Consider the following 14,211-nt stretch of genomic DNA (forward strand, 5'->3'; position numbering starts at 1 on the left):
CTTGGGTCGTATTGTAAAGAGGCTCAGGAAGGCACAGAAAGACCAGCCGACGCAATGGCAATGCTATTAAACGTGCAATAGTTACCAATACATATGTTGTGTCATCCGAAATTGCTGCATCCTTGCCTGTTTCGGTTAGTGCTCGCACCGTTCGTGAACGACTCGTGGATGACTTCCAGCTACGTTGAAGAACACCCGCCAAGAAACCATTGCTGAATAATGTACAGAGGAAAAAACGAGTGCTACTTTGCAAGAAGCACTTACATTGGATGACTGCCCAGTGGGGAAAAGTACTCTTCAGTGATGAGTTGACGTATTGTCAGTTTGGTGTTCGGTTACTGGAGTTAGACGTCCATCCAGTGCAAGGTACGAACCACGTTACACCGTGCCAACCATGAAACATCCACCAAAATTCATGGTTTAGGGATGTATGTTTGCTGCTAGCGTTGGCAGCATACATTTCATTCTAAAGTAGGAAACTGTGAATGCAGCCAAGTACAAGGCAATCTTGGAAAACAAGCTGAAACCCATCATGGTCATACAGAGGTGTAATACGTTCCAGCAGGACTCGGCTCCGTGTTATACCGCCAAAGTCATAACTACCTGGCTTAAGAAAAACAAAATAAACCTTCTAGACTGGCCTGGAAACTCTCCTGGCTTACATCCAATTTAGAATCTTTGATGTATCATTAAAAGAAAAGTGGCAATCCATGCTCCATCAAATATGCAGGATCTCATGTATTGGCTGAAACAAGCTTGGTGCACTGAAATAACTGTTGAATTGTGTAATAAACTAGTAGACTCCATGCTAAAGAGATTAAAACTGGTGCTTAAACATAAGGGTGTTGCCACAAAGTATTAAATTGTTTGTTTTTTGTCCATCAACGTTTTTATTATTGCTGTATGTCTATTTTTATTAACATTTTTGAGCGTCTCTACTTTTTTGGCCATGATTGTATATTTATTTATTTGATTCAGACAACAAGTACAGTACAAGGTTCATAGTTACAATAAAAATAAAAATTAATTAAAAGTTCTGTATAATCTATACACAGCTGCATTGCTGCTGGCACAGGTAACTAATTGATTTATAAGACTAATTCTGTATAGGCGCAATAAAGTACCTAAATTAGACAGGCCTAGTACCATATATATATATATATATATATATATATATATATATATATATATATATATATATATATATATATATATATATATATATATATATATATATATATATATATATATATATATATATATATATATATATATATATATAATATATATATATATATATATATATATATATATATATGTATGTATATATATATGAATTGTTTTTTTGTTTTTTGCTTTTAACGCAAAACCTCCGTGTGTTACGCAAAAAGTTTCGTTTGTTTATGTTTATACCATTGGCTCTTGGTTAAAACTTAATTTGAGGGTTTTTAAAATGTTACCCTTTTCTCTCCCATCTCAAGCCTAAAGCTGTTTCTTTAAAGAATTATTTCTAGTTTATACCATATACAGATTATATGTTCTATACAAGACATCAGTCAAGAAAAGTTTTAATCTAAAGAAAAATTTGATTAGAAATAATACAAATTTCAGTCTCAAAAATATTCAACAGTGACGAGTCGAGTATTTTATGTGTTTATAAACCTGTAAAAGCTATTGCACAAAATGGTTAATACATCATGTCTTCCGTTACAAACGAAAAACGAGGAGTCACAATTACAGTTCTATCCAAACTTTCTATGAAATGTCTAGTTTCTACATAAATAACTTCTAGTACCATTTCTTGAATTTCGCAACTCAGTTGATTTGTTTCTAAAAAGTAAACATTTATTTTCCTGCAGTTTTTCTGCGTTGTCACGAGACCAGTATAATTGGTACTTTGTATCTTGTGCATAACACAAATATTTATTTTTCTCCAAGGGTTGTTGATTTGTTTTTAAAGATAAGCATTCCATATTTGGTTGAATTTCTTAAAAAAACAAAAATAAATCTGTTAAATACTTAGTTAAAGTTATATATAAATATATTATTGTTAATGCTGTTCTAATAATATATATTGTATAAATATATATACTACTATGTATGTCACTCACTCACACACACATGTATATATATATATATATATATATATATATATATATATATATATATATATATATATATATATATATATATATATATATATATATATATATATATATATATTAAAAGTATGTAAGAAATTAATGCAAAAAAAATTAATAAAATACTTTTATCAGAAAATGAAAACTTTGGATCTTTCACTTTTCTTTTGTAACAAAGAAAGTTGTCAAATCCAATTGTTGTATTCATACATTGGCATTGACATTTTTTACCACTTATGTGATTACCGCTGCAACACGACTGCTGATTGGTTGTTGCCAATTGAAAATCCTTTGGCCAACATGGATAAACTACCAAAAAAGAAATTTAAGTAAAAGCAACACCAAGATTTTTGAGTTAAAATTTTTTAGTTCGTAAATATGACTAAAATATTGATGAAAATAGCTGTTTAGGAATGATGAAGCAAATTACGTTAGCAAATTAAGTTAGCAATAAATGGTAAAAAATTTAATTTGCTCTACAATATGTATATATTAATACACCCAAAGGGTTTTCTTGGAAATGGTTCTTAAAAAAGTTGTTCTTGGAAAAAGTTGTAATCATAAACCCTGATTTTTATTTGTTTTTTAACCCTGATTTTTATAAACTGTGAAAAAAAAGAATTTTTTTTTTATGAAATAGCATGGGTAAAGCTCAAACGTCATCATCCTGTAAAATTAGTATTCCATTCCAATATGGCTATTTTTTGATCATTTTGGACCTCTATTTTCTATATTTTTGGATATAACCACCTGTTTATGTTAAATTCAGCAACCACTGTCTGCGGCCTAACTTGTTATGGTAAAATGGTTGATTTCTTATTTATGTGTCACAGTCTAACTGCGCATCATGATTAACCATGTAAAGTGATTTTTGCAAATCTAGCACAAATTGATATATGCTGATAGTTCAAATCCAATAGAATCGAATAATATCAACTAAGACAACAAGAAAAAGTGTGCGAAAAGATTGATGTGTTCGGCTGTGATATCAAATGTTAGCTATATTTCTGGCTAACTTTAAATCTAAAGTTAAATGCAACACTTACTTCATTAAAACTATAATAAAAAAACTGTTTAACTCATCTCAATTTTGTAAGAAACACTAATACCAAAATATTTACTTTGAAATCTCTAAAATTAAGTATAAAATAGACAAATATTAGAATAAAAATTGTAATATTTAAAATAATTGAAGTCGAGTCTTTTGTCAAAGTGACCTATTTTTTTAATTAAACTAGTTTTGCTGAAGATTACTGAAGTATTTAACGAATTCGCCCCTCATTACTTGATGATGAAGTATTTAACGAGTTCGCCCCTCATTACTTGATGATAAAAAACATTTATATATGCATAAAAATAACTTAAGAACTTGTTTTATCCAGTACATTAACAAAGTAAAGACTCGAATTAACAAAACAAAAATTTTAAACCGGAATATTTTGTTAACATCACTGCGAGTTCATTTTATGACAGTAAAACCTGACGAAACCTCATTTTGCCCTAATTAAAGAAACTAAATCATCATTGGATATGATCGTTCTATGAATGAGTTAAAAAAGAAAAAAAAAACATTTAAAAAAATCAGATAACCTTTGCTGCAGCTACTGTTAATCTGGTTTTGAAATTTTCCCTTCTGAGGAGCCGACATTTGTTTATTTGGCAAATTAGTGATAAAAAATGGTTTTTTTGATGTTCGTATGGTTATTGGATTCGTTATTGCAGTAGGATTAAATTGTGGATTAGTTGTAGGTGAAATGGTAACACTTTCGGGTAATGTTATTGATTGCGAGGAAGTTTTTTTATTACTCGTTGGTTGTACAGTTGATTGAGTTTTAGTCTGCATTGTAGGTTTAGGTTTGTTACACTAAATGACGAGATTAAATAAACTTATATTTTATTTTCAAATAATATATGACTTAAATATTATTATTGCTAACTCTTTAAATAATTGAAGCCAACTATATTTAAAATAATCTGGGAACTAATTTAAAATAATTTGGGGTTTAGATTTCAGTTTTATGAGGAAAGATCAGATCAGAGGAAAGAAGAGTGAACGTTAATATTTGGGCGACTTGCATATTTCAATTATTTTTTTGCCTTACGTTGTGATAAATTTAGTATTTATTAACTATATAAAAATTTTTTTTTACTTCAAACGCTTTGTTAAGTTGGATTAAATCAATTTTACTAAATCCGTGTCGTTGCCCAATGACATCTGGTTTCACATTTTTATCTTTAGGCTCAATAGTTAACTGTCCATTCTTTGAAAAAGCCGTAGAAGGATAATGCATTATGCTTTGATAATCGTAACTAAACATAAAATCAAACTTTGATGAATATAACTAAATACTAAATCAAACATTCTTTAATAAGCTAAACTTCAATGTATTCTTTAAGAAGAATATATTGAACACATTATATAGGCGGTCAAAAAACCCTAATCCTGGTGAAAAAAATTATTTTAGATTTTACTGCATAGCAATTGGAACTTTTACACTAAAAATGAAAAAGGTGAATTTTTACAAGCTTTTTTAATTATAATTTTTCTTAAATGTTTTTTATAAAATAACTATCATTTTTGAAATTTTTATATAATTTCGCTTCATTTGAGACCCAACAAGACATACTTTTAAAAAACTTTTTTTTTTATTGATATTAGGAAACCATTAAATGCTCAAGGGTCTTGAGGTGCCCCTAAATATATTTTTTATTCAAAAAACTTTTAAATCCAATGTTCCGATGTTACTTTACTATATAGAAAACAATAAGGTGCACGCTGCAAATATTTTTTAAAACGTTGCTTTTTGAACCACCCATATATATATATATATATATATATATATATATATATATATATATATATATATATATATATATATATATATATATATATATATATATATATATATATATATATATATATATATATATATATATATATATATATATAAGAAAACATCAAACAATACGAATTCTCTTAATAAATAATAATTTATTTTGAGAAATTTTCACTGGATTATGGACACCAGCATCATCAGCTCGTAAAATATTACAAAATTTTTTGAACGTTAAAAAACAGTTTAATTAAAAAATTTTTTAAACTGACGTCAGCAGTTGAATGGCCTCTTTTTTCGTTACGCAAGAATATAAAAAATGGAGTCCAAAATTTAGTTTTGACAAATTGCCCATTATCGAGATTTATTCCGCCATTCGATGGGAAACATTGGTGCCTCTGTATTTCGAGTGCTTCTCGTACTTTACGGTCGAATTTTTTTGTTTAAACTTTGAGAGTTTTAATTTTCTACCAATTTATTTTTTCAGAGCAAAACTTGCTATGTGTTGCAATTGCTGGCTGATAATGTTTGCCATCATTTAAACTTTTTTGGTGTTGTTGAATTCTTGTTCTAATTTGTAATTTTGTTTCTCCTACATATTTTTTTTAACAATTGCATTCAACTAAATATGTACCAGGCTGGCTATTTTGGGGCAATCTAGATTTGTTTTTACATGTTAATATTGTTCTTAAATTAGGATTTGATTTAAAAATTACTCTATAGCCAACTTTTCTAAATATTTTCCTTAACTTTGATGATAGTGAAGATATCCACGGTAATGATATTGTTGGGAAAGCATTGTTCTCGGATTGAATTCTATTGTTCTTTACGGACCGTTTTTTCCTAATTTGATTTGCAATACTTTTTAGTTGGCTTTCGGTGTACCCATTTTCATTAAAAACTTGAATAAGAAAGTTTATCTCATTTTTTAAATGTGTAACACTGCATATATATATATATATATATATATATATATATATATATATATATATATATATATATATATATATATATATATATATATATATATATATATATATATATATATTCATATAAAATCATATAAAGTTTTGCGATAGTTTTACATAAGTTGGACAAATGCACCTGTGCAAGTTGTTGCTAGTTGCATCGGTATTAACCCTTTTATTGATACCATTCCTAAACACAGACATTAGATTAACGTTAGATTAACATCGGAAAAAACCTTCCTTCATGAGAAAAAAATAATCCTTCACGAGAAAAAATTTTTTGTGTTTTTTTGGTAAACTCACTTAAGATTGGAAATTTCATCAAACCTATTAGGTTTGATGTAATTTTTTTAATCTTTTAAAGTTCTGAGGCCTGGAAGAGTTAAAATGCCTACACCTTAAAGTAAATCATACTAGAAATAGTAATAAGCAGATGACGATTTATCAGCTAGACTTAGACAACGTTTTTTTTATTGTGGAGTGGTATCTGGTAGATGATAGATTCAAACAGCACAATTTCTTCTGCTGCTCTTCCTAAAACAACTTCATAAAAGGTGGTTTACTTTTGTCATTATTTGATGAATAAATGAAGCTTAAATCTTTACTAAGTTTAAACAAACTTTTTTACTGCATACCAGATTTTATTAGTTTAGCTTCCTCATTTTATTGCTTGCGTTCTATCTACCTATCATCAACAGCTCGATCATATTATAATATTAATGAAATCTGAAAATAATTTTTTGTATTAAAGCATGCGATTGTTAAATTCGGAACGATGAATTTCGTTTTAAAACTTGTCTCTAACGCATTTAAAATTTTTTTTTTTTTTTGCGTAATTACATTAAGTAATGATAGTACTAATTAAAAACATCAACAAACGATTCAAAATATTTCTTTTAATTAAAATGTCATCGAAACAGTTAGAAAAACGAAAATAAAATTCTGCACGTTGACCTACAAAATCCTCCTGCATCGTTACTTTCGATCAGTAAAGCATCTGAATCTAGCAAAACTACTGTTGGTCATACAACAATACAAGAGCTGATTATCTGTCGAACGAGCAAAGGGTCTGGAAGAAAAAGTGACTTTAAGGATAAGAAAGCAGCAATTAGTATTCGGCTATCATTCACGCAAAATCCTGGCTTATCGAACCAAGAACGAACCAAAAGGTATAAAGTTTTAGAGTTTTTTGTCAGGAAAGTAAAAAATTAAACAATTTTAAGTCTTATCGAACCATTAAATATCCAAAATGATCAGATAAGCAATCACAGACTGCTAAAACTCGAGCTCGAAAACTTTATGATGAAGTGCATACAAAATTTAAAAGCTGCATAACTATGGATGACGAAACGTACATCAAATGTGACTTCAAACAGCTCCCAGGCCCAAAATTTTACACTTCAATTGTTCGTCGACATGTTAGCAACAAGTTTAAGTATAAATCATTGGATAAATTTGGTAAGAAACTTCTCTTGTGGCAAACAATATGCAGCTCCGGTTTGAGACCTCGAGCTTTCGTCACATCGTAAACTTTAAACTCGGATGTTTACATCAAGGAATGCTTGCAAGTTAGACTTTTGCCATTTTATCGAAGTCACGATGTCCACTGTTGGTTCTGGCTCAATCTTGCCTTTTTAACATTATTCTAAGAAGATCGTAGAGTGGAACAATTTAAGAGACATTTCATACCAAAATACTTGAATCCATCAAACTGCCCACAGTTCCGTCCCATTGAGAAATTTTGGAGAATTGACAAAGGATATTTGCGTAAAAGTGGCAAAACAATAAGTCTTTTTGTAGTTATTTAAGGTGCTCCCAGAAGTCCTTACGGTCTTATCACAGAGCACCGCGGGAGAGCATTTAGCAAGAAGTTCACGCCTCCTTCCGTACCAATGTCGCTTATTTGGCTAAAGCTGGCTTCGAACCTCGGACCTCTGGGCTCTGAGCCAGAACTCTAACCATTGCGCCACGGCTGCTCAAAGTACATAAGTACAGCTAAAGATTTGATTAGAGAGTGAACATTAGTTGGAAAAAAATTGCCAAAGACACTGTGCAAAAGTTGATGTCGCTGATTAGCGTAATTTAGCATTATTTCGAATAACGCTGATTAGCGTTATTCGAAATAATGAAAAAAATTAAAATAAAAAGCATTTTTATAATCAAGTTCGTTAGATAAAAATAAATATTGAAGTTTTGCATTAGTTTAATTATTTTATATATTTTGAACTTTTCATCGTTTCAAATTTAACGATCGCATGCTTTATCTTACGTTCCTTACGAACTTTAAAAAAAGCGACTTCAGTTTATCTTTATAAGGCAGAACAACAAAAAATTGATCATATTTAAACCGATTTTTGTTATATATGTTGAGAAAAATAATTAGTTTGTTAGGAAAGAAACAGGATTTTCATAGCTTGTTCAGAGACGAAGATCTGTCGTAAGTTGCATACAATAAGCTCAAATAATCGTCATTGTTTGCTTCCTGACTATGCATTTCTTATTGGTATGACTATTTTGAAGCATAAAATTTGTTTGTTTTACGTAAAATGTGTAAAAGCAATGGAAATCAAATTAGAAGTTTGTTTTGAGAATTGTTACCATATTAAATTAACTTACGGTTCATCAAGATATCCAGCAACACCTTCATTATACTTCAGAAAATTATCAGTCATCTCTAATAAAAACAACTAGTGTAAATAAAAATGAGAAATATAATGTTATATATATATATATATATATATATATATATATATATATATATATATATATATATATATATATATATATATATATATATATATATATATATATATACAAGGGTGGGCTGGAGCCGGTTGTTAAAGTTTTTGAAACTCGGAGAGCCGCTTATTAAATTAACCCTAACACCAAAAATAAGCCATTTTAATAGTATGTTTATGCAAAACATGCACATCGCGTTGATGTGCCACACACTCGCAAACATATCATGTGCGCAACACAATACACACATCATAAAAAACGAAATACTTGGCTCTTGCTTGTGAGTGAGTCACAAGTTGTGAAGCTTTGGCACACTGCACATGGTATGGATGAACCAGAATCACAGGTTAGCAACTGAAACAAGGGTAAGAAGAGGGCACAATAATGATGTTTCTGCAAATGAACAAGGCATATGAACTCTACATTAATTAATTAATTAGGCATATACATAGCTTAGTATGTTAAATTTGGAATTTATCAGTTTTATTGTGCAATAAATATTTTGTTTTGTTATATATATTTTATACTGTACAAAAATTAATGAAGACAATGTACGCATTTACCTTTTTTTTTTGAAATAATAGCGAGCCGGTTGTTCAAAATTTGGCAGCCCACCCCTGTATATATATATATATATATATATATATATATATATATATATATATATATATATATATATATATATATATATATATATATATATATATATATATATATATATATATATATATATATATATATATTGGCTGATTTAGGGTTAGGCACAGTTATGATAATAAAATATAAGCAATAAATACAATAAAAAATATTTTCACACAATATTTGCAAAATATATTTACAGGTACATGAACCTTAACTCAAAAATGAAATTTAAAAGACTGCTTTATTAAAGAAATAAAAACTTTATTTAATGTTACTTACCGGGTTCAATATTTTCGAAATTGATAGTAACATATTCATCTCTATCCAACCGTGTATGCTCATGAAAAAAGCCGAGGGCGTGCATCATCTCATGAATAGCCGTTCCTAATTTTTAAAAGGATTGGTTATCAACCACTTATATCAGTTATCAACCACTTATATCAGTTATCAAACACTTATATCATAGTATATTATATATAACCACTTATATATATAATTATATTAATCTTATTATATAACAGATCAGCCCATAAACCAGTTTTTTTTGTTTTGTTTTGTTTTTTACATTGTTTTTGCATTGGAATGTTCATATCCAAAATAAATATTATTTTATTTCCTTAACTTATACTAGCCATTTTTCAAAAGTTTTAAAAGTTTTAAGTTATTTAGCGATTAAATTTAGTTCAATTTTTCTCCACATAAAAAAGTTTTATATTTGACAAACCTTTCCATAAACACTCGTCGCCAAGACTAATGTCTTGTTTGCCGCCAACTTTACCAACGTTTGAATAACATCTAACAGTTTCATTAAAAATTAACTTTATAATAAACAATGCAACTTTAAACTTTAAAAAAACGAAAGAGTAATAGATTTTAAAACCTATTTTCAAAATATAGATACTACTAAAAACAAATGCCTTTATAAAGAAATTACCCTCCTAAAGATCCAAATACAATATAGTCGTTTTCGGATGTTCTTGGAATAAAACGGACGCACGTGTAGTTATTAAAGTCATTTATAGCAGCTTGCACCACTTCTTTAAGTTTAGTTGCTAGTTGTTAACATGAAAAACGAGTTTTATCAGAATAATAACATTATTGGGTTATTTAAAAAGATGGTAGTCATAGAATTTATAATAGAGAAGAAAAATACAGAGTAACACAACTAAAAATTCTATTTGTAATCGTTTTGATATTGTATACTTGGCATTTCCTAAAGTTAAATTATTTGTTGTCGTTGTCTTTAAATAGTCGTTAAAATTATATTTTTGATTTACTGGAATTTTTCATCATTAATTGATAAAAAATAAAGTTTTTAATGATAAAACTTACAAGCTTTTTCTTCAAATTCAAAAGGTATTTTGGTGGTTTCCCAGGTATATCCACTAACTTGCAAAAAATCTCTTGAGTTATATTCAGCTCTTTGACGTACATTGTTAAAAAATTGATTTACTTTAATATCTCCCTCTAAGATCATCCCTTCAGGAAGTTTATTTTGAGCTAAATATAAAACTTTGTTGTATAAAAATCATTTAATTTTGACATTAAAAAAAAATTTTGCTTTATAAATGATAAACTTACTATTTTCTTCGGCTTTTAATTCAGTTTTAAGCTCAGATTTTGTTTTAGGACAGAATATATCTAAAAAATAAATATATCTAAATAAAAAATTTATTTAAAATGATGAAATGAAGTAAAGTCGAATTATTTTGTAAATTTTAACATTTTTCTGTATTTTGTTTATTTACTAATTGAGGGTTCGCTAAGTTTGCAAAGCAAAGAAACAAGGCTTAACTTTGTAGAATAAAAACACAAAATTCAAATGCTTCTTTTTAAAAAAAAATAAATAGAAAAAAAAACTTTTTAAATGTTTTGCATTTTAGTAAATATTGATCGAATGTTTGAAACCAAGCGTGCATTGCAGTCGAACCAAGCCAAATTTTTATGGTGGGCCAATATTGACCGGTTTATTAGCCCAATAACAAAAGGAAGGGTTAGCAATGTTTCTATTAACACGTGGTATTAAATAAAATTAAATTTTTAAACATTTTTCAACTATTCCATTAAAAGATTTAGAAGCGGCAGTCTAATGATCAGCGGCAGTCTAAAGATCAGATTTAATCTATCTTAAAGCATCATTTTTAATGATTCTTTGAGGGTTTTTTTTTCTTTAGCTTCCTTTCTCGAAAAAAATCGAGAAAGGAAGCTAAAGATGAATTGGTTTTACATTTAAAAATACTGTGGCCGTGATGTAGTGGTAAGAGCTCTGTTTTCAGAACTGGAGGTCAGTGGTTTAAAGCCGGCTTTGCCATATATGCATCATTGATAAAGAATAAGGCACGAACTTCCTGGTTAAATGCTATTCTGCAGGGCTTTGTAATAAGTCCATTCGGACTTTTTGTAGCACCTAAATTACTATTTAAAAAAAAAAAAGATAAAAAAAATACTATATTACTCAATGTAATCATCGTATTATTAGCTGTATGATAGTCAACTATATTGATCAAACATTGGCTCAACGGCTAAAATGCCATTATCGAAACATTTGGTAACATGCAACAAGGTATGCACTCTTTTACTCTGGGTATGTATACTACTAATATGATTTAAAGTCGTATAAATATTATTGATACAAAGTTTACGATCGGTTTAAATTAAACGGTAGCTTTTAAAATTGTTATCAAATATATTTTGCATGCAGTTTTTAATTTACCTTTGCCGTAGATCGGCCCCAAAACTGTTTTTTTTACAGCTCTAGAACTAATGGCGTTAAATTTAATGATTGCAGTTAATACAAAAAGTTTGAATAATAAATAAAAATCCATATTTTTAACGACAACAAATTAATGTTTAAAAATTAATATTGTGCTCAATAAAATAAATGCGCAACAGGAGGCATCAAAGTTTCTTAAGTGAATGCACCGCGTTATAAAAAAGTAAAAAAAACTTTAAATGAGACTTTTATTTTGACTTTTTCAATATGAGGGACATTTCAAAAACTCCAATTAGGAGATTAGATAACTATGATTAGCTCCCTAATCACTGTTATCTAATTTTAAAAAATTAGATTTTTTCGCCTCCATTTATGTGGTAAAAATATCATTTTTGCAAAGTACTCCCAAAAACCAATTTTTTATGCGGTCAAATAAAATCAATTGATCTCCCACTTCTCCCCAATCACTTTTGCGTAATTATATTGTTGAAACCTACTTTGTATTCAATATTTTGGTGGACATTATATTCATGGTGGAGATTAAGTTTTTATGATTTTAATAGTTTTTCAATAATAGTTTTTATTAACATAAGAACTTTAATTTACCCGTAATTTATGGGAGAGCATAATTTTAACTTCAAACGCACTAGTAAGAAACTGAGTACCAACACGTTTCCTAATATTATTTTAGGAGGATATAAAACAAGATCAGTGCACGGTGGTTAATTTGAGTTAAAAATCTCCCTATCCGTATAGAATGAATTTTTAAAATTTAATAAAAAGTTGTTGTACATATATATTTATCTATGAATAAAATTATAAATAAAAGTAAAAAGTATGATCTTTTTCCATTTAAGTTTTTAAACTAGTATTCCTATACAAATAAGTATACATACAGCATGATACTTATTTGTATAGGTATATATGCATAATTATTTGTATATTCTATACGTAAACAAATCTACTGACTTGTTTAAATATGATATTTAAACAAGTCAGAAGATTTGTTTATGTATTTGTTAAAACTCTCTTGTAGAAAAATAATGCGGCTTTTGTTCTTATTTAGTGTGGTTTTAATCGGATAAACATTATAGCCATATATGGAACGCACCAACGCCATCCCATAAAGGAGAGTGGTAAATAAATGCCAAACATTTTACATCTTTGAATTTATAAATTAATTGCCAAACATTTTAAATCTTTGAATTTTATGGCTGAGAATGGATTGCGTCAATTAAGTGATCAAAGAATCGGTATATTTTCAAACCGAATAAAACCAGACCCCCTTCATTTAGAAATAAACAATCAGACACATTGCCTAAATGTATTATATTTCAAAGCAACAAGACGAAAAAGATTTGTGGAGTTTTGTAATATCTTGAAAGCACCAGCAAAGCATTCTTCTGATTCTATTGTTGGCATTGGTTTAAGTTTTATTGGAAGGGTGTATGAAGACCATTACCTTGCAGAAGAGAACCGCTATGTTATATATATATATATATATATATATATATATATATATATATATATATATATATATATATATATATATATATATATAAAAATTCTATTAAAAAATCTAATTTGAAAAATTGTTATATTTTTAATTGTTTTTACTATACATATGTGTGTGTGTGTGTTTATAGTAAAAACAGTTAAAATTATAATAATTTTTTAAGTTAAATTTTTTAATAGAATTTTTTTTATCGAAATATTAAAACATTTATTAGATTTTGATGATTATTCATTTCAAAGATTTAAAAATCCATCTGTCAGAATTATTGGTGCACAAGCGATATCGATCGTCTAATATGGTTATCGCTTAGTTGATATTTTAAAACATGATAAACAAGACATGAAATGGAACATGTGATTCGTTTGATGTTAGTGGTTTTAGTCGTCACCGTATTCTAAGTTATATTCAGGCCTAGTTATATTCAGACCTAGAACAAAAATATTTTAAAAAGCTGTTTCTAAAGCCAAATGGACCAACCGCAATTTTCATTTATTTGCCAAACATAGTAACCAACACGACGTCAAATTTTTCTCCACTTTTTGAGCTGCTCAGACTCCGCGTTGACTTTACCATGTTTCTTATTTAATTTATACTTACTTAAATACTTAACTTTTACTTAAATAATTAACTTAAATTGTTTACATTATCTTCAATTTAT

General features: G+C 28.2%; 1 protein-coding gene across 1 annotated transcript; it reads right to left on the reverse strand.

Moving 5' to 3' along the window:
* Nucleotides 1-1,552: 1,552 nt before the first annotated feature.
* LOC100215433 (zinc metalloproteinase nas-8) lies at nucleotides 1,553-12,206 on the reverse strand. The gene is made up of 11 exons (XM_065791236.1): nucleotides 12,038-12,206; nucleotides 10,906-10,965; nucleotides 10,657-10,824; nucleotides 10,259-10,376; nucleotides 10,049-10,119; nucleotides 9,604-9,708; nucleotides 8,560-8,617; nucleotides 4,292-4,451; nucleotides 3,732-4,005; nucleotides 2,268-2,450; nucleotides 1,553-1,987 (listed from the first exon to the last, which is right to left on the reverse strand). The coding sequence occupies exons 1-11, from the start codon at nucleotides 12,147-12,149 to the stop codon at nucleotides 1,767-1,769; spliced, it is 1,530 nt and encodes a 509-aa protein (XP_065647308.1). The 5' UTR covers nucleotides 12,150-12,206; the 3' UTR covers nucleotides 1,553-1,766.
* Nucleotides 12,207-14,211: the final 2,005 nt, after the last annotated feature.

This window comes from Hydra vulgaris, chromosome 02 (genome assembly GCF_038396675.1).
Source record: "Hydra vulgaris chromosome 02, alternate assembly HydraT2T_AEP".
In the NCBI taxonomy this organism is placed as follows: Eukaryota; Metazoa; Cnidaria; class Hydrozoa; order Anthoathecata; family Hydridae; genus Hydra; species Hydra vulgaris.

Bases quoted from the DNA above. Each gene is read 5' to 3' on its own strand.
- LOC100215433 (XM_065791236.1), bottom strand. From the start codon at position 12,149: ATGGATTTTTATTTATTATTCAAACTTTTTGTATTAACTGCAATCATT. The intron at 8,618-9,603 runs GTAAGTAACATT...TGTTTTTATTAG, and splicing joins TTTCGAAAATATTGAACCCG to AGATGACTGATAATTTTCTG. The intron at 1,988-2,267 runs GTATTTTATTAA...TGTTTTTTTAAG, and splicing joins GTTTTCATTTTCTGATAAAA to AAATTCAACCAAATATGGAA.